Source organism: Bos taurus, chromosome 11, assembly GCF_002263795.3.
Source record: "Bos taurus isolate L1 Dominette 01449 registration number 42190680 breed Hereford chromosome 11, ARS-UCD2.0, whole genome shotgun sequence".
Classification (NCBI taxonomy): Eukaryota; Metazoa; Chordata; class Mammalia; order Artiodactyla; family Bovidae; genus Bos; species Bos taurus.
The window spans coordinates 99,441,766-99,461,572 of record NC_037338.1 but is presented as its reverse complement, the minus strand read 5'-3'; the positions used below and the strand labels follow the sequence as shown (position 1 = coordinate 99,461,572).

The following is a 19,807-nucleotide window of genomic DNA, read 5'->3' as shown; positions in this document are numbered from 1 at the left end:
CAAAGATACACAATTCTCCAGAGTTACAGGAGGGTCCAATAACCACATACCATGAGGTTTCCATGTGTCTCCCACGTTGGTGCTTCAGTTTTATAAAGCTCTTCAAACTGCTGTCTATATTTTGTAACTAGCTCCTTTTCCAATTTATCCACACAGTCGGCATATTCAACCTTAAAAAAATTCAAAACAGGGTAACTTGCATCTTTTGTAAAAGGTAAATATTCAAATGAACAGAAATATGAATAAATTATTAAAAAAAGGACTAAATTTTACAGGGTCAAGAGAACCAAGAGGACTAAATGGGCTTACCCTATAGGGGTGTCTTTCATCTTGGAAATAAGTGAGAAGGTGTAAGACACAACGAAGAATACAGGTTCTTTCTTCATAGTAATAATCTGCAATCTGGGAAGAACCCAAAGATTCAAAATCAGTTACTCACCTCTGCATAGAAGATATTCAATTTTAAATTTACTGACAAAGAAATCACTTAAAAATGTGAAAGAAGTTCCTAAAAAACTGCATATATAATTCCTTGAACTATATAAGAAATTACAGAAATGCAAACAGTGTTAAGCCAAAAAAGCAAAAGATCTTCTTGAACTAGGATACAAGTGAAGTCATACAAGATAAAAGGAATTATTTAATAATAAAAATAAGTTGTCTAGCATGATTTCTTAGTTCAGCATTCAAGTAACAAATAATGCTATAAACTGACAGGCCAAATACATGAAAGCATACATAAAAATATCACTAGTGTATGTCCTAATTGCTTGCAACTGATGTACTCAGTTCTCATTAAACAGGAAACTACTTCAGAATTCATGGTCAAATTCCATGTTAAAATGAGATTCTATGCCCACTCTCACCATTTCTAGTCAACACAGGATTGAAAGTCCTAGCCACAGCCATCAGAAAAGAAAAAGAAAAGGTATCCAAATTGGAAAAGAAGTAAAACTGTCATTATATGCATCTGACATGATCCTATATATAGAAAACCCTAAGGATTCCACACAAAAACTACTGGAACTGATAAACAAATTCAGCAAGGTAGCAAGATACAAGATTAACATAAGAAATCTACTGTGTTTCTTTACACTAACAATGAAATTATCAGGCAGGGAAAGTAAAAGAAAAAACCCTTTTAAAACCACAACAAGATAATCAACAAGGATCTACTATATAGCACAGGGAACTCTACTCAATATTCTATAATAACCTATGTGGGAAAAGAACATGAAAAAGAATGGATATATATGTATTCATATAACAGCAAGAAGAGATAAGAAAGCCTTCCTCAGGGATTAGTGCAAAGAAATAGAGGAAAACAATAGAATGGGAAAGACTAGAGATCTCTTCAAGAAAATCAGAGATACCAAGGGAACATTTCATGCAAAGATGGGCTCAATAAAGAACAGAAATGGTGTATGGACCTAACAGAGGCAGAAGGTTTTAAGAAGAGGTGGCAAGAATACACAGAAGAACTATACAAAAAAGATCTTCACAACCCAGATAATCACGATGGTGTGATCACTCACCTAGAACCAGACATCCTGGAATGAGAAGTCAAGTGGGCCTTAGGAAGCATCTCTACAAACAAAGCTAGTGGAATGATGGAACTCCAGTTGAGCTATTTCAAATCCTGAAAGATGTTGTGTCAAAGTGGTGTACTCAATATGTCAGCAAATTGGAAAACTCAGCAGTGGCCACAGGACTGGAAAAGCTCAGTTCTCATTCCAATCCCAAAGAAAGGCAATGCCAAAGAATGCTCAAACTACTGCACAATTGCACTCATCTCACACACTAGTAAAGTAATGCTCAAAATTCTCCAAGTCAGGCTTTAACAATACATGAACCTCCAGATGTTCAAGCTGGTTTTAGAAAAGGCAGAGGAACCAGAGATCAAATTGCCAACATCTGCTGGATCATCGAAAAAGCAAGAGAGTTCCAGAAAAACATCTATTTCTACTTTATTGACTACGCCAAAGCCTTTGACTGTGTGGATCACAATCGACTGTGGAAAATTCTGAAAGAGATGGGAATACCAGACCACTTGATCTGCCTCTTAAGAAATCTGTACACAGGTCAGGAAGCAAGTTAGAACTAGACATGGAACAACAGACTGGTTCCAAATAGGAAAAGGAGTACATCAAGGCTGTATACTGTTACCCTGCTTATTTAACTTATATGCAGAGTACATCATGAGAAACGTTAGGCTGGATGAAGCACAAGTTGGAATCAAGATCGCCAGGAAAAATATCAATAACCTCAGATATGCAGATGACACCACCCTTATGGCAGAAAGCGAAGAACAACTAAAGAGCCTCTTGATGAATGTGAAAGAGGAGAGTAAAAAAGTTGGCTTAAAGCTCAACATTCAGAAAACTAAGATCATGGCATCCAGTCCCATCACTTTATGGCAAATAGATGGGGATACAGTGGAAACAGTGGCAGACTTTATTTTTTGGGGCTCCAAAATCACTGCAGATTGTGACTGCAGCCATGAAATTAAAAGACACTTACTCCTTGGAAGAAAAGTTATGACCAACCTAGATAGCATATTGAAAAGCAGAGACATTACTTTGCCAACAAAGGTCCGTCTAGTCACGGCTATGGTTTTTCCAGTAGTCGTGTATGGATGTGAGAGTTGGACTATAAAGAAAGCTGAGCGCGGAAGAATTGATGCTTTTGAACTGTGGTGTTGGAGAAGCCTCTTGAGAGTCCCTTGGACTGCGAGGAGATACAACCAGTCCATTCTAAAGGAAATCAGTCCTGAATAGTCATTGGAAGGACTGATGCTAAAGCTGAAACTTCAATACTCTGACCACCTGATGCGAAGAACTGACTCATTGGAAAAGACCCTGATGCTGGGAAACATTGACAGCAGGAGGAGAAGGGGACAACAGAGGATGAGATGGTTGGATGGCATCAGCGACTTGATGGACATGAGTTTGAGTAAGCTCTGGGAGTTGGTGATGGACAGGGAGGCCTGGCGTGCTGCAGTCCAACGGGGTCACAAAGAGTCGGACACGACTGAGTGACCGAACTGAACTGATAACTGAATCACTGTGCTGTACACCTGAAACTAACACAATATTGTAATCTTCAATGTAAAATTTTCTAAAAAATTAATAAAAAATCACACCAAAAAAATAAAATACTCAGGAACATACCTTACCAAAGAGGTGAAAAACTTATAAGCTGAGAACTATAAAATATGAAACACTGATAAAGGAAATTGAAGATGATTCAAAGAAATAGAAAGATATTCCATGCTCTTGGACTGACAGAGTTAATATTGTTACAATGGATTCTTTACTGTCTCAGCAACCAAGGAAGCCCATTAAAATAGCAATACTATACCAAAACAGTCTACAGATTTAATGAAATCCCTATGAAATTACCCATGACATTTCTCAAAGAAGTAAAACAAATAATACTGAAATGTATATGGAACCATAAAAGACCCAGAATTGCCAAAGCAATTCTGAGGAAAAAGAACAAAACTGGAGGCATAACATTCCCAAGTTTCAGACAATACTGCAAAGCTACAGTAAGCAAACAGCGTGGCATTAGGACAAACACTGACATATGATCAATGGAACAGATTAGAGCCCAGAAATAAACCCACGCATCTACAGTCAATCTTCAAAAAAGGAGGCAAGAATATACGATGATGAAAAGATAGTCTCTTCAGCAAGTGGTGTTGGGAAAGCTGAACAGCCACGTAAATCAAGTTAGAAGTTACAATACTTCCTCATACCACACTCAAAATGACATAAAGACTTAAATATAAAATAAGATACCATAACAACTCCTAGAATAGAACAAAGGCAAAACATTCTCTGATGTAAATTGTAGCAATGTTTTCAACACTTAGATCAGTCTCCAAAGGCAACAGAAATAAATCAAAGCAAAAATAAACAAATAGGACCTAAGCAAAGTCACAAGCTTTTGCACAGCAAAGAAAATCATAAACAAAATGAAGACAACTTTGGAGGTTGGGGGAGATAAATTAAAATATTCAAATTAGTCCTACTGCATTTAGACCTAGAGTAAAAATATCCATGGACCAGTTCCCATTCCCAGTGGCTGATGAATCTGTTATGGAAAAAGGCTTCAGTCGGGTCCAGCGGAAAGCCTCGTTTCACAGATGAATTAATGAGCTTCTGCATTACGACATCAATGCTTACTCAACAAGAAGTCAAAGTGCTCAGGAGAACTCGGTCAAGCAGCTGTTGCCCAAGTTTACATCAAAGAATGGAAATGGTGACTAGCACTGACCTTCAGGATTAAGGCCTGGCTCTGCCTCTCATCTTGCAGCACCGTCTGAAGGAAGAAAGGGCAGTCAAAGAGCTATCTTATAAGAAAAATCAATTAACAAAGAAAAAGGTAAGCATCTTCACCTTATCCTTCAAGACTAAAACTGCTCATTCATGTCTGGATATGTTTTTTACCGAAGTATATCCAAGTCTGTGCTTAAATTCCTGCCGCTGTCCTCTGGCCTCAGTTTTCTCATATGAAAAATCAGGGGTTGGAAAGGCTAGACGTTGTCTCAGGTCCTTTTCAGCTCAGACACCCTGTGATTCTATGCTTAACACATTAATCTTTGGCCTTTCAACCCCTCCACATCTGAGGACGGACACCAACTTAAGCATATGTCTTTTCAAGTTTACAAGGTTTTTCCTGAGAATGGCTGTATCTAATCACCCATCTCTGCTGCAGAGAACTGGTACCAAAACTATATGAAGTGTCTAAAATCAACAAGGAAGAGGATAAATGCAGGAGAAGGCAGCTGGACATAACTACAAACCTTTAGTGAGTCCCGAGTACCTCTGTAATCCTCTTGAAGGTAACACTGGAGTAACTGCACACTCTGTTCTTCATCAAGACCCTACAAACAGAAGCCATAAGGGAGGAACAGTCACCTCGGGTCAGAAACCACAAGGAGTATGCAAAGCAACCTAAAGTTCTGTCCTCTGGAATGAACACAGAACTTGAATAAACAAAAATTCTTTTAAAAGATTTCATAAACGTAACGATTTTAACTCAATAGGAGAAAAAAGGAGCAGCCACTGATGTGCAATTTACATGCCAATTAAATTTACATGTCAGAAACAACCGTGCTTATTCACCAAGCACATTAACATAGCAGGAGGCATGATCTGGGTTTCCAAAATTAAAAGGAAGCAGCTATGTATTTAAATACAATCTAGTCAACTTGAAGAACACCACAAGCATGCTGAAGGCGACTCTATGATGTGCAGTAAACAGGGTCAGGCAACTTGACTTGTGGCTTTTAGCAAGAAGAGTTGCTACCTGAGCATTTTTGAAATATAATATGCTCTAGTTAACTCTAAAACTGAATTAAACTGAATTTTCACCAACAATCACTAACAGTAAAACCATGCATATCCACCTTTCAGGTAATAAACTGAAGCCAGTGCTAATTTTTACTCACCAAAAACTTGCTGATTCTTAAACCCAGTTCCTTCAGTGGTGAAGCTACATCTTTACTAGCTTTCACTTTTTCAGCTGAACTTGGACTATGAAAAGAACAGTGAATCATTTTTTCATTCTCAATGACTCTCTAGGGGTTTTAAATAAAAATACCTAACCTTTCTCTGCTCTTTAGGTGCCTATAAAACACACACACACACAAGTTCATCTCTACAGACTTTATAACACAAAACTATGTCTGAGTAATAAATACAGCATATGTCTGTTACAAACTATAGTTGTAATTATATTATTTGTAGTCATACTTAGTGACATTAATTATTTTGATCCTTAGAACTATCCTGGAAGGCAAACATTACTATCCCCATTTTGCAAATGGAATTACCAACACTTAGGAAGATTAAATAACTTACCAAAAATCTCACAGCTAATAAAGTCGACGTGAAATTTACAACCAGGTCTGTTAGCATACGTACATATATTACCTAGCTATGTCCACTGGGAAGGCCTAGATGCTACAACATCCCAGCAGCAGCGAACACATCCAGATCTTTATTTCTAACATCATTCTCTAATGAAAGGTATTAGGACTCCTTGGAGAAATGACTGAGTCTAGAGCTGGGGTGGGGAAAATACTAGATGAGCCTGGAGCATCTTGTAATGCCAAAGAGTAAGAAAACACTCAGAAAACAAAAGGATGGGGACATATAAAAAATCTGAAAGGATGCCCCATGGCCAAAGTTGGAACAGGTATAAAAAAAGTATGAAATAAATGAGTCCATGATCTAAATAAATGAAAGAGTGAGTAAATATATACATAAAACAAATGGGGAAAAAGGGAACAATCTTCCTTACAGAAGTTCAGTAATACACATATATGCTACCCCTTTTAGGAGGTAGTTTAATTCCACTACACCCCCCACTCTGAACGTAGACTACACCAAGTGACTCATTTCTGATAAATAGAGGAGGGGAACAGAAAAGTGACTTTACAGAGTAGACATCTGGCAAACGCTACCTTACCCAAGTGAGCAAGGTTAACATCACTAGTGACTTCATGTGGGTAACATGTATCCTCTGCCATGATATGATAAGAATGAGACTTCACTGCTGTGTATTCTTTCCGAAAACCCACCACCTCAATAATAGTAATAATAATAAATCATACAGTTCTAAATTGAAGGCATTATACCAGTCCTCCTCAAAACTATTTGAAGTCATGAAAATCAAGGCAAGATTGATACACTGTCACAGCTAACAGCTAAGGGGACATGACAACTAAATATAATCTGATTCCCTGGTCTGAATCCTGGAATAGAAAGAGGACATTTAAAAAAATGTCTTTAATGGCTGATAATGTGTTAAATCCAAATTAAGCCTGCAGTTAAAAAAGAAAAAAAAAAGTCTGTCAGACTTTAAATTTCATGTTATTACAAAGGGAACTTTTATCTTTAAAAAAAGAAACTCATACCACAAATGCTCATTCTGTGAACTGAAGCATATTGTTGTCGGATTTTTTTTTTTAAGAGAGACTCTCACATTTCACAGAAAATCCACAACACAAAGGCTACTATAAAGTTAAACAACAAGTTCTGAAAGAGGCGACACAGAATGATGATTAAGAACACAGACACTGGAGTGAGACTGCCAGGTTTGAATCCTGGTTCTACCACTTACTAGCTGTGTGACCTTGGGCAAGTTACTTAACCTCTTTGTGTCTCAGTTGCCCCATCTGTAAAATGGAAACAATAATAATAAAAATACCTAAACGTGATAATATAGTGCTTATCTTCTTTAAGTTCATCTATCCTAGATACATAGTAAAGTATTTACAGATAAAAACACATGATATCTAGGAGTTACTTAATGTAACTATGGCGGAAGGGAAAAAAGAAAGTTCTTCACTAACATAAGGGAATGAAGGTGGAAGGTGAAGATGTAATAAAATCAACAGGTGTTCAAAAATAGAGGGAAGTGAGGGCAGCTTGGGAACTATGAGGCATAACAGAATGAGATCTGGACTAGGAATTAAGAGAGTATGGTCCCATAAGGTTTATTCTCTTTTTAACTACTTTATATTTTATTATTCTTTTCCACTGCCCAGCAAAAAAAAAAAAACAACTATATATTCAAACAAAGAATAAAAATAGTACGTATCTCAAAGGGCTGTTGTAGGGATTAAATAACTTACCATAGGTCTAGGCTTAGAGCAGTAATTGGTACACAATAAACACCACCTAAGTGTCCCCTGCTATTCTCACTGCTCACTGCTATATCCGAGCATTTGGTGCTGACAGTTTCTCACACAAACAAGATGGACTGAAATAAATACTAGGAGTATTAATTGAGTATTTAATAAAGCCTCATTCCCAATACTAGGGTTATACAACAGATTCGACAATACTGTATTTCTAGAAGGATTTTCCTTTTCTTCGACAGAAAAAAATGTGCCATACTCCTTTTCCCTGGTTAAGCAAATTATGTTCTCTCTGGTCTAACTAACCCAGTAATATCATAAAATCCTACATGAGGTATATTATCATATGTGAAACAGATCACCAGTCCAGGTTCGATGCATGAGATAGGGTGCTCAGGGCTGGTGCACTGGGATGACCCTGAGGGATGGGATGGGGAGGTAGGGGGGTTCAGAATGGGGAACATATGTACACCCGTGGCTGATTCATGGCAAAAACCACTACAATACTGTAAAGTAATTAGCCTCCAGTTAAAATAAAAAATAAAATAAAATCCTACATGAGGATGGTTTCATCTATCCCAGGTTCCTCAGGGAAATTACTCAAATGAGACCCACAGAATAGCCATACCTGGGAGGTTTATAGTAAGAAAGTCCTTCTAACAGCCGCTGCCAATGTTTATTCAGCTCTGCCTCAATCTGATTCTGGGAAAAAAAAGAAGGAAGTTATACCAATGCGATTTTAATCAGATTCTACAGTCACACTGAGGATAACATATTCCTTTGAGTCTTTTTAACATGCATCTTTCCCCACAGCTGAAATAATTTTGAATATAGAATTCTGTAGCCTGCTTTTCTTTGCTTAACATTCTAACATAATGATTTAACCTTATTATGAAAATCTTGATAAACATCCTTTCTAGTAGTTGCATAATATTTTACCAAGTGATTAGATCATAATTCATTTACCATTCTTCTAATATTAGATATACTTAAGCTGGCTGTAATTCTTTATTCATATGAATATTACTATGGTAAAGAGCTTGTGCCCAAAGTTTCTTCAGTACTTCTTTCTTTTAGATATATTCTCAGAAGTGGAATTATCAGAAGAGGGCATACAAAAAAATGTTAAAACTCTAAAAAAGATGTAACATTTACTATGTTAATTATAATCACAACACTAGAAATACTCGAATGTTATCTTAATACTTTAGGGCTTCCCATGTAGCTCAGCTGGTAAAGAATCCACCTGCAATGCAGGAGACATCAGTTCAATTCCTCGGTAGGAAAATCCGCTGGAGAACGGATAGGCTACCCACTCCAGTATTCTTGGGCTTCCCTGATGGCTCAGCTGGTAAACAATCTGCCTGCAACATGGGAGACCTGGGTTTGATCCCTGGGTTGGGAAGATCCCCTAGAGAAGGGAATGGCTACCCATTCCAGTAGTCTGGCCTGGAGAATTCCAGGGACATCTATAGTCCACGGGATCACAAAGAGTCGGACCAGACTGAGCAACTTTCACTTTCATTTTAACACTTTATCCTTACAGAGTCAGAAATGGGGGATGAACATGAAGAATTGTTCTTTACTGATTATACACTTGAAAATGCCCTAAAAACCTCAGCCTCTGTGACCTAAGCAGCTAGCTAAGTGGAAAAGGACAAAAAGGCAAGTCAGTATGAGATGAAGGAAAGATCTGAGATTCTTTCCTAGCCTGCAGTGGTAAAATGGTTTTTTTACCCTACCCTCAGCAGCCAATCAAGTAGCACTGGTATCTTTTTAGAAAAGGAATCACTAAGATACAAAGAAAAGTAGAGACTTGGAAAACTTCAGCAGCTAGGCTGTAAGACAACACTGCATTTCAGTAGAGAGAATTGGGGAATGCATAATGCTTCTTTTAGAAATACAATGGGAATTAATTTTAGGAATAAAAAAAGGTGTTTACTTCCTATTTCAAAGAGAAGGAGGAAAATATTTTTTGGTAATAAAAGCTACACAAAGAACCACAGAATCCATCCAAGAACATACCACTTACCAGTTCTCTCAGAGCTGACCTTCCTAGCAGAATTGTCCACAGTTCTCTACTGCTCCTGAAAAATGATAGAAAGCAGAGGTAAGTTTTCTCTTTTGGGAAAAAAAAAGTATATTTTAGAATTAATGAAACATAGTAATTAATGAAATACAGTACATCTTCTATGCCAAGAAGATGCTTCAATTTAGTATTTCTGTCTCCTCCCTTTTCATTAAAATGTGGTGACTAATAAGGAACAAGAATCTAGAAAATGACTAATCTATTTCAGGACTCCCATCACCTCCAGAAATACATGACATAATGTACTTTCTCAATCAAGCAAAGTCTAACAGTCATTACAAATGGCACTACCTTCACTCACTCCTTAATGGATTCCCACTAGGTGGTATCTGCAGTGCTAAATACAGAAGTCAAATAAAAACACAGGAGAGGTGGGGCCAGGTCTTGGTGTCAAATGGTGGTCTCCAGCACAGCTCACCCCAATGAGTGCTCCCCAGTACCTGTGCCACCAGTGTCCTTGACCCCAGAGGGAGTCACAGTTGCCCCCCCACCCTGCCCGCCTCCCCAGAAAGACCCTCCAAGACCATCAGCTCATCACTCAACAACAGGCATATGAAGACTTCTGGAGAAATGTGTCATCTCTGGGGAATATGGAGACTGAGATGAAAAAAAAAGTGAGTCCTTCAATAAAAGTACATCACAGCAAGAGGAAACAAACAGAATGAAGGAACACAGTGACCCGGTGCATGTATCTCCCAGAGCAGCCTCTGTCTTCTCTTTAGCATGGAGCCAGAGAAGCAAATTCTGCTCCCTACATCATATTTTCATATATGCTTTGCACAGATTCACCAACTATTATTTATTATTTTCTTTCTCCCTCTTTGTGTCTGTATAATTATATATAATACAAACATGCATACATTTGTATATATGTACACATGCACACATTTTCCCAAAACTATACAAAATTGTATTAGAGACATATTCTTATATCTGTAAACATTTCAGTGTGTTTTTCCTAAAAGCAAGGACAACATCTTACACAGTACAACTATCAAAACCAAGAAATTAGAACTTTCCTGGTAGTATAGTGGATAAGAGTCCACCTACCACAGAGGAAGGAGCTTGGCAAGCTACATTCCATGGGGTCGCAAAGAGTCGGACACAACCGAGCGACAAAACACAGCACAGCCCAGCCAACGCAAGGGGCACGGGTTCAATCCCTGGTCTAGGAAGACTGCACATGCTGTGGAACAGCTAAGACTGTATACCACAACTACTGAAGCCTGCATGCCTAGAGCCTCTGCTCTGCAACAAGAGAAGCCACCGAAGCCCACACACCGCAATGAGCTGCCCCCAGTTGCCGCAAGCAGAGGAAGCCCAAGTGCACCAAAGAAGCCTCAGCGCAGCCAATAAATAAATAAACGGGAAAAAAACCCAAACTGATACCAGAAAAGAAAGCATACATATAGTCCCTGCTTCCATCCAGTGAGCTCTTCAAATATACTCCCAACTATGTGCTAACCCCATTTCCTTCCCTCAGCCATGCCTTCGGAATTTCAGGAAAACTTGCTTTGTGTTTTGTTTTTTTTTTTAATCTACAATTAAATTTCAAAATGCAGCCATTAAGAAATTATCTCAAGAAAGGACCATAAAAAGCATAAGGATTATATTTGGGGAGATTCTAAATAAGCCCTAGAATAGCTACCTGAAACAATTAACACTGCTTGGAAAGCCTATCTTCAGAGAGAAGATGAAAAGGTCCTAATAAAATATATCAGACAGTTAACAAGAAGAATGCAAGTTATATTAACTATGAGGATAAACTGAAAAATCTTTTCCTCATCAAAGCAAAACACAAAGCACTAGCCCTATCTATTTAAAAATGGTCTTTCAGGATTTTCCCATCAGAAGAGGATTAAATTAGACATCTAAAAATCATAAATCTCTCTTCTAAGGGTTAATGCTACTAAGAAAACAACTTCGAGTCTGCTGAATCAATAATCACCAACTCCCACAGTTGCACTGTGGAATCACTATAAATCATTTTTCTGATAACAAGCAAGCATTCACTATTTTAAAATTAGGAGATTAGATCCAGTTGATGAAACAAGTATGTCCTTTTGCACTGATGCTGCTGCTAAGTCGCTTCAGTCGTGTCCCAGAGACGGCAGCCCACCAGGCTCCCCCATCCCTGGGATTCTCCAGGCAAGAACACTGGAGTGGGTTGCCATTTCCTTTTCCAATGCATGCAAGTGAAAAGTGAAAGCGAAGTCCCTCAGTTGTGTCCGACTCTTAGCGACCCCATGGACTGCAGCTTACCAGGCTCCTCCATCCATTTGTACTGATAAACTATATTAAAAGGTCTGACTAAATCAAGCCCTAAGAAATTAAAGACAGAAGCAAGCTCACTGTTTAAAGAAATGTATAGTAAATTTGTAAAGACGATAAGTATCTAACGTATTTGTTTGGTAAATCTGACGTAGCAAAAAATAAAGGGAGGGCTTTATTTAAAATGTCATATACTGAGCAACTTCACTCCACTCACTTCTTACTTTATCACTGGAAAAGGAAAGGGAACCCACACCGGTATTCCTGCCTGGAGAGCCCCGTGCCCAGAGGAGCCTGGTGGACGCGCCTGAAGTGACTAAGCAGCAGCAGCGCACTACTTCCACTTTACCAAAGGCAGCTTCTGGTTTGCACCAAAAATATCAGCTATCTATTATATAAGAATAGCTAATAATGGGGCTAACAGTGTCCCACAATTAATGGAAAGAAATTTATTATTAACTGAAGGCTCTGGTATGCCTGAGCTAAATTACTCTTTCTGGATCGTACATCTTCCAATTTCAGAAGCGTGGGCACCAGTGAGCTCTAATTTATCGGCATTTGCTTTCAGAACTTTGATCTCTAGCTAACTAGGTAGCAGTGATTCCCAAGAGACTCAGAATACCACTTCCTATACTCAAGGACCACCTGCCAGGATCCAGAATTCTTTGTTTACTCAAATTCAAGCTGTGGGTTATTTGTTACACTAAAATCCATACAGTTCAAACAAACAATTTCCCAAAAGAGTGTTTCTCAGAATGAAGTTGGTCCTCAGGCCAAACAGCCAAATCAGCTGAAAACAATACAGTAACACTGCAGAACCCTGGTCATTCCTAGAACCACACTTACTCAGAGGTTAGGCTTGGGAAATCTACATAGTAAAATCAATTCCTAAATTACCACTGCTGGAGGGCATCAGCTTGTCTCAGAGGACCAGGTCAAAGACCTGGTCAGTATAGATTTTTTTGCCTTTTATGTCTGACATATTGGCTTTTTTGGGGAGTGGAGAGGGGAGAAAAAGATTCTGCTACAAAAAAAGACTGAAGTAATGCAGTAACTTTTATACTTACTAATTAAAAGAAGAAAATAGCTATTTCTTTAGAAATAAAGATTCTCATTTGCAAAACCAGTCTTTTGTTATAAGGTGTCAAAAATAATGTTTATTGAAAACAAGTTGGCTAACAAGATTAGCCAACGTTTACTGAGCAGTTACGTGGGGGACTGTGCTAAGTCTTTAATGCTTTGTCTTACTGAATATTTCAACTGACCTGTGAGGCAAATACTATTACTATCCGTATCATCTCATCAGGAAACTAAGGTTTCAGAGTGGTTAAGTAACTTCTGTAAGGCTACAAAGCTAATATTTAATGGAACCAGGGCTTGAACCTAGGCCTGCAAGACTCCAAAGTTTAATCATTATAAGACAGGGCCTCAAGTTGCATCCAGGAATTCACTCTGCAAGCAGGTAAAGACTGAGGTGAAGTTTTCTGTCCTATGGTGGTATATCATACTCTAATATCGAGGCTGGCACACAGCAGAAGTCACCACAACGAGAAGCCTGAGCACCACAACAAAGAGTAGCCCCTGCTCACCACAACTAAAAAAAAAAAAGCCCACACAAAAGCAATGAAGACCAGCAGAGCAAAAACTAACAAATCAATTAAAAAGAAAAAAAAAACAAACTCCGAATCCCTTTCAGACCTGCAAACTAACTGGAACAGAAAAACTAGAAAAAAATATTACATGCAGAAGTGCCAAGACATGGCAGAACAAAAGAGAACACAGTAGCTTATCAGGAAGGGAATCATCCTGGAAATGAGTGTTACTGGCTCTTCAATTCCTACACATTTATGATCTAGGAATAACGGAAGCCAAATAAATAAGACCTTAACGACACTCATAAACTTAGTGTTGGGAATGATAAAGGATGTTAAACATAACACAATCAGCAAAAAAGTAGAAAGTACCAAAGGGCAGGACCCTAACAATTAGACACTACAAGGAATAAAACCACATGGGACAGAAGAGTCAGAGAAGACAGTGACCACTAGGAACTAATCCAGGGATTGAAGAAAGACTTCACCTCAAACTCAGACCTGGAGGTTGAGCAGGTGATTCTCAAGACTCAACAGACAAGACTGGAATTGTGATGTCCAATTCAAGCCTCAGGGTAACATCTTCTGCATATACTTTCAAAAAATGAAATAAGTGCTACAGTATCTGTCATTTATTTGCACAATAAGTAAATAAATTTGAGGTAAGTACAAACTAAGGCACAGAAATTAAATAATTTGCCTCAAAAGTGAGATTCAAAAAATTTACTGACTTGCAGCCCAATGTTCTAGCAGACAACATGGAACTCCACTTCTACAAAAGCTGGAGTTAGTAGAAATAGGAAATAATCAGTAGAGATATTCACGTGGTTGGAAACCTTTGGATGAAAGCAACTAAGAGATTGGAAATACCACGGAAGTAAAAATCCCTTTCATTAAAGAAGCCGCCTTGCCCTGCAGGAGCTAAATTTTACCCAAGATCCACAAGGACTGTAAGATAAGCCTGAGAAAAGGAGAGCACGGTGACCACAATGCTGCCCGACATAAGAGCTGACATGATACAACGGCAGGAGGAAGAAACAAACCGGTTCTCACAAAGTTCAGAAGCAGTTCAATGGAAATTCCAAAGATGAAAATCTCACTCGAATAGAGAGGTGAAAGAAGTGACAAGTGGAATAAACATTTACTGAGAGTTTATTACTGCTCTTCTGGGTGTTGAGGCTACAGCAGTGAAGTGAAGAGGACAAAAAAGTGGGGAAACGTTGCTGGAACGAGAGGGAAAAAAAAGTGGCAGGGGCGGTTGGGCGGGACGGGTGGAAGGGAGAACGGAGAACACTTTGAAGCTGCAAGTGAGAGATGGAAGTGCGGCGATTCGGCTAAAGCTTGAGTGGGACACTCCAGTTGGGAGTTCGGTTTGTGAGTCATCTGTAAATTACAAGGTGCCTCCCCAAGAGTTGTGGGAGTTCAAGGAGATAACGCGGAGAACCAGAAAGCGCGTCGCCAGGGTTCGGCGCTAGTACGCTAGTAAGAACTGTCTTTTTAATATTTTCTCTTCCTGTCCTTTTAAAACCCAGTAACAGCGCCAGGGATGCCGACTGAAGGAATCAATGCAAGAGAAAACGACTAGCTGGATGAATGAAAGAGCGGCGAAAAGAGGGCGGAAACCGCAAGGAGGTGGTTCCGCGACTCCCCGAAACAGACCTCCCGGCGAGAGCACTTGAGGGCACCGGGGGAGAGCCCGCCGGGCACACGAGGCTGCGGCGGGGACCGGGTGGGGGCTCCCCCGGGCAACCGCGAAGCGCCCCGTCGCGCCTCGAGGGAGCGTCACACCGGACAGGAAGCGCGGGGAGAGGGGGAGGGGGCGCCGAGGGACGCACCGCCGGGAGAGGGAAGGGGAGAAGGGCCGGGTGAGGAGACGGGAGGCCGGAGCCTAGAGAAGGGGGAGGCACCGGCCCCCCTTTTACAGAAGTCGCCTCATATCCCCGCGCGCGGGGACCGTTTGGCCGTAACCGCCTCCCGTCCCGGCGCCCGTACACCTAGCCGGCCTTCGCCCTGCCACTGCCGCCACATCTCGCCCTCAACTCCCGCCCCGGCTTGCGCTTGGCTTGGACCCCGCGCCTCAGTCATCCCCGCCGACTCGGCCCGCTCCGCACCTCACACACTGACCGCCGGCGGCAGCCGCCATCTTCGCGCGCGCGCGCGCCCCCAGCCCCGCCCCCAGACGCCACGCCCACGTGACCGCGCGCTTCCAGGGCGTGAACCGGGTTTTCGTCACGTGGATGTGGGGGCGGGGCCAACATGGCGTTGCCGGGAGAGGTGAGGAACCCCGGGCAAGCGTGGCCGAGGCTGTGAGGGAGGTGGCGGAAGGGAGACGTCTACGCCGTGAGTGGGAGGTGGTGGAGGATAGCCTGACGCCAACTCCCAGGCGGCATAGAGTGACCTACAGGGGAGCTTCCCTTCCGGAGGGAGCTGGAGAACGGAGAAAGAAGGTGCTGGCAAGGCGAAGCTACCGCTGTCTGCCGGGCGGGGATTAAAGGGCCAGAGTCCAAGGCATCCCTAGTCACCCCGGTTTTCCGTGGGTCCGGAGTCTAGAGACATGACCCGAGAGTGCGCTCCCCCGACCCCTGGGTCCGGGGCGCCGCTGAGTGGGTCCGTGCTGGCAGAGGCGGCGGTGGTGTTCGTAGTGGTGCTGAGCATCCACGCAGCCGTGTGGGATCGATACTCGTGGTGCGCCGTGGCCCTCGCGGTGCAGGCCTTCTACGTTCAGTACAAATGGGACCGGCTCCTACAGCAGGGAAGCGCGGTCTTCCAGTTCCGAATGTCCGCGAACAGCGGCCTACTGCCCGCTTCGGTGGTCATGCCTTTGCTAGGACTTGTTATGAAGGAGCGCTGCCAGGCTGCGGGGAACCCATATTTCGAGCGGTTTGGAATTGTGGTGGCGGCCACGGGCATGGCAGTGGCCCTCTTCTCCTCAGTATTGGCCCTGGGCATCACTCGCCCGGTGCCCACCAACACCTGTGTCATCTCGGGCTTGGCTGGAGGCGTCATCATTTACATCATGAAGCACTCGCTGAGTGTCGGCGAGGTGATCGAGGTCCTGGAGGCCCTGCTGATCTTCGTGTACCTCAACATGATCCTGCTGTACCTGCTGCCTCGCTGCTTCACCCCCGGAGAGGCGCTGCTGGTCCTGGGTGGCATCAGCTTCATGCTCAACCAGCTCATCAAGCGCTCTCTCACTGTGGTGGAAAGCCAGGGGGACCCCTTGGACTTCTTCCTGCTCGTGGTGGTGGTAGGCATGGTGCTCATGGGCATCTTCTTCAGCACCCTCTTTGTATTCATGGACTCGGGCACCTGGGCCTCTTCCATCTTCTTCCACCTCATGACCTGCGTCCTGGGCCTTGGCGTCGTCCTGCCCTGGCTGCACCGCCTCATCCGCAGGAACCCCCTGCTGTGGCTTTTTCAATTCCTCTTCCAGACAGAGACCCGAGTCTACCTCCTAGCTTATTGGTGTCTGCTGGCCACCGTGGCCTGCCTGGTGGTTCTGTACCAGAATGCCAAGCGGTCATCTTCTGAGTCCAAGAAGCACCAGGCCCCCACCATCACTCGAAAGTATTTCCACTTCATTGTGGTAGCCACCTACATCCCAGGTATCATTTTGGACCGGCCCCTGCTCTACGTGGCCGCCACCGTATGTCTGGCTGTCTTCATCTTCCTGGAGTATGTGCGCTACTTCCGCATCAAGCCCCTGGGCCATACCCTGCGAAGCCTTCTGTCCCTCTTCCTGGATGAACGAGACAGTGGGCCGCTCATCCTGACCCACATCTACCTGCTCCTAGGCATGTCTCTTCCCATCTGGTTAGTCCCCAGGCCCTGCACACAGAAGGGTAGCTTAGGAGGAGCCAGGGCCCTAGTGCCCTATGCAGGCGTCCTGGCCGTTGGTGTGGGTGACACTGTGGCCTCCATATTCGGCAGCACCATGGGGGAGATTCGCTGGCCTGGAACCAAAAAGACTTTTGAGGGAACCATGACATCTATATTTGCTCAGATCATTTCTGTAGCTCTGATCTTAATCTTTGACAGTGGAGTGGACCTGAACTACAGTTATGCTTGGATTTTGGGATCCATCAGCACCGTATCCCTCCTGGAAGCCTACACTACGCAGATAGACAATCTCCTTTTGCCTCTGTACCTCTTGATATTGCTGATGGCCTAGCTGCTGTGCATTAGCGATGGAAGAAGCAGGGACATGGGGAGGACCAACGGTCCCCAGAGCAGCCAGCCACCTGGGCTTGAAGAGCCAAGATGAGAAGAAGCAGATTTAATTTTTCAACTGATTCAGATTTAAAATAAAAATCAAAGCACTCCTGGTTTTAGTTTTGCTGACATTTAAAAATGCAAAAAGGCTTAAAGTCTAGTGCAACAGCTCATAGAGCTTGAGTGTGCTACGGGGCCCCTGCCTTGCAATCCTTGAGGGGCCAGAGTAGACTCTGGAGGCAGTAGGGCAGAGGGGTTAACATTTCAGGTTCTGGTGTCAACTCGTGGTCAGAATACTTGGCTGAATCACTTCTTAACTGTGTGAGTCGCTTAATCCCTCTGGGTCTCAGTTCTCTTGTCTGCAAGATGGGAATAATAAGATCCCATATTCACCTTCACTCTGGTGAAGTGACATGAATGAGGTGTCCAGCCCAGGGCCTGCACATAGGTGCCAAAGGGCCACATCAGTGAGGGACAGTGTCTTTGTTACCCAAGACGAGTCATTAGCTCAGCAAAAAGCCAAGCAGACCAAAGGTTATATGGGTTGTACTTGGAGAGTAGAATGACCCTACTCCTCTGGCTTCATTCGGAGGACAGTCCAAGAGGAAAACAGCCAAGTGCATGTGGTTTCTCCCATTTGGCTGAGGAAGAGCTGAGGGGGAGAGAGGGCATCTGTTCCTTGCACCCCTGGAAGGGCTGGAGGAAGAGGATCGGGTCCTGGACTGACTCCCTGTTTCAGCCAACCCCACCCTGCCTCAAGGCCTCTGCTGCCCGGCCGAGCGGTGCTGATGACGGACAAGCTGGACAGCACAGGGTCCTTGTCCAAGTTCCTCCTGAGACCTCTTTGCCCTCCTGTCATGTCCACACCTGTGTGGGTCTCTTCTCTGAGCGAGGAATTAGAGCCAAGGGGGCTGGTGAAGCTTACTGAGTGCTCAGACTCGCTCTGCTGGGGAAGCCAGGGATAGGCATGCTCCAGCCTCGCTCTCTTGAGGGCAGAGTCCAAGCTCTGTGGTTCCCCACTGTATCCCCCAGTGCCAACACAGCCTGGCAGGTGGCCAGAACTCAGCAGACCTTCGTTGAGTGGATGAACATTTCCCATCAGTGAGAAGATAGCACAGCAGGTTTCTCAAAGGTTCTGCCCACTTCTCCCCAGCCTAACAGGGAGAGACCTAGCAGGAAGAGGTGAGAACTCTGCCCCACCAAGGCTGGAAGCAAGCAGCCCAGCGCTGGGAGCTTGTGCTTCTGCCTGGGCTTCACCAGCAGGCCCTTTCTCTCAGAGGAGGGTATTGAGACATTCCTTCTGGCCTCAAAGAAACGTTAACAAACCCTTCCCTTTGCTCAGACTGCCGCTACTGCTTGGCTGAAGGAGGCAGCACCACGTTAGGGTGCAGAGTATATGAGTGCTGGCTTTCCCCCTGACTCCCCAGGTGGCCTTGGTTTGTACACATATACAGCAGGGGTCAGAAGTCAAGGTCATAGAATCTTAAGGCCTCTTGAGGCTGGAGCATGCCTACCCCTGGCTTCCCCAGCAGAGCGAGTCTGAGCACTCAGTAAGCTTCACCAGCCCCCTTGGCTCTAATTCCTCGCTCAGAGAAGAGACCCACACAGGTTACACAATGAGAGAGGGCGGGAAAGGGAAGGGAAGAGCACACGGGCCTGTAAGGACCAGCTCCAGCCAGCGGTCACCTAGGCTGGACCACAGGCCCAGACTCTTGACGCAGGCTATTGACCTGCTCATTCAAGGCAGCTTAGAGACATGGATCGTTATGTGAAATCTCTCAGCTTTAAAAAGTTGTGGGTTGGTTTGTTTGCTTTAATGCTGAGGCCCAGACAGAACACTTCTGCGTTGTGAAATCGGCTAATGGTCCCTAGTTTGCAACCACTGGACCAGACCCCAGCCAAGCAGGTTTGGGATTTGGTCATTGTTCCTGTAGATCTGGGTGCCTGTCAAGCATGCCCAAAAAGAGGGACCTGTGGAGGCCCTAGTCC

General features: G+C 43.3%; 2 protein-coding genes across 5 annotated transcripts in view; one reads left to right on the top strand and one right to left on the bottom strand.

The window, feature by feature from the left end:
* Positions 1-15,761, bottom strand: part of NUP188 (nucleoporin 188) — a 43,210-nt gene extending 27,449 nt beyond the window's left edge. For 2 of the 4 annotated variants that reach the window (XM_005213192.5, XM_059891061.1), the window contains exons 1-8: positions 15,718-15,761; positions 9,687-9,741; positions 8,283-8,356; positions 5,459-5,543; positions 4,811-4,891; positions 4,282-4,326; positions 310-402; positions 51-170 (exon numbers count right to left, since the gene is read on the bottom strand). In XM_005213192.5, the coding sequence (XP_005213249.1) occupies positions 51-170; positions 310-402; positions 4,282-4,326; positions 4,811-4,891; positions 5,459-5,543; positions 8,283-8,356; positions 9,687-9,741; positions 15,718-15,749 (585 nt within the window). In that variant the 5' untranslated portion in view covers positions 15,750-15,761. 4 annotated transcript variants of the gene reach the window in all.
* Positions 15,762-15,862: 101 nt separating this feature from the next.
* On the top strand, positions 15,863-17,965 carry DOLK (dolichol kinase). Its single transcript, NM_001035365.3, is given in 1 exon segment — positions 15,863-17,965. A coding segment is annotated over 1 exon segment (1,617 nt). The 5' UTR covers positions 15,863-16,160; the 3' UTR covers positions 17,778-17,965.
* The last annotated feature ends 1,842 nt before the right edge of the window (positions 17,966-19,807 follow it).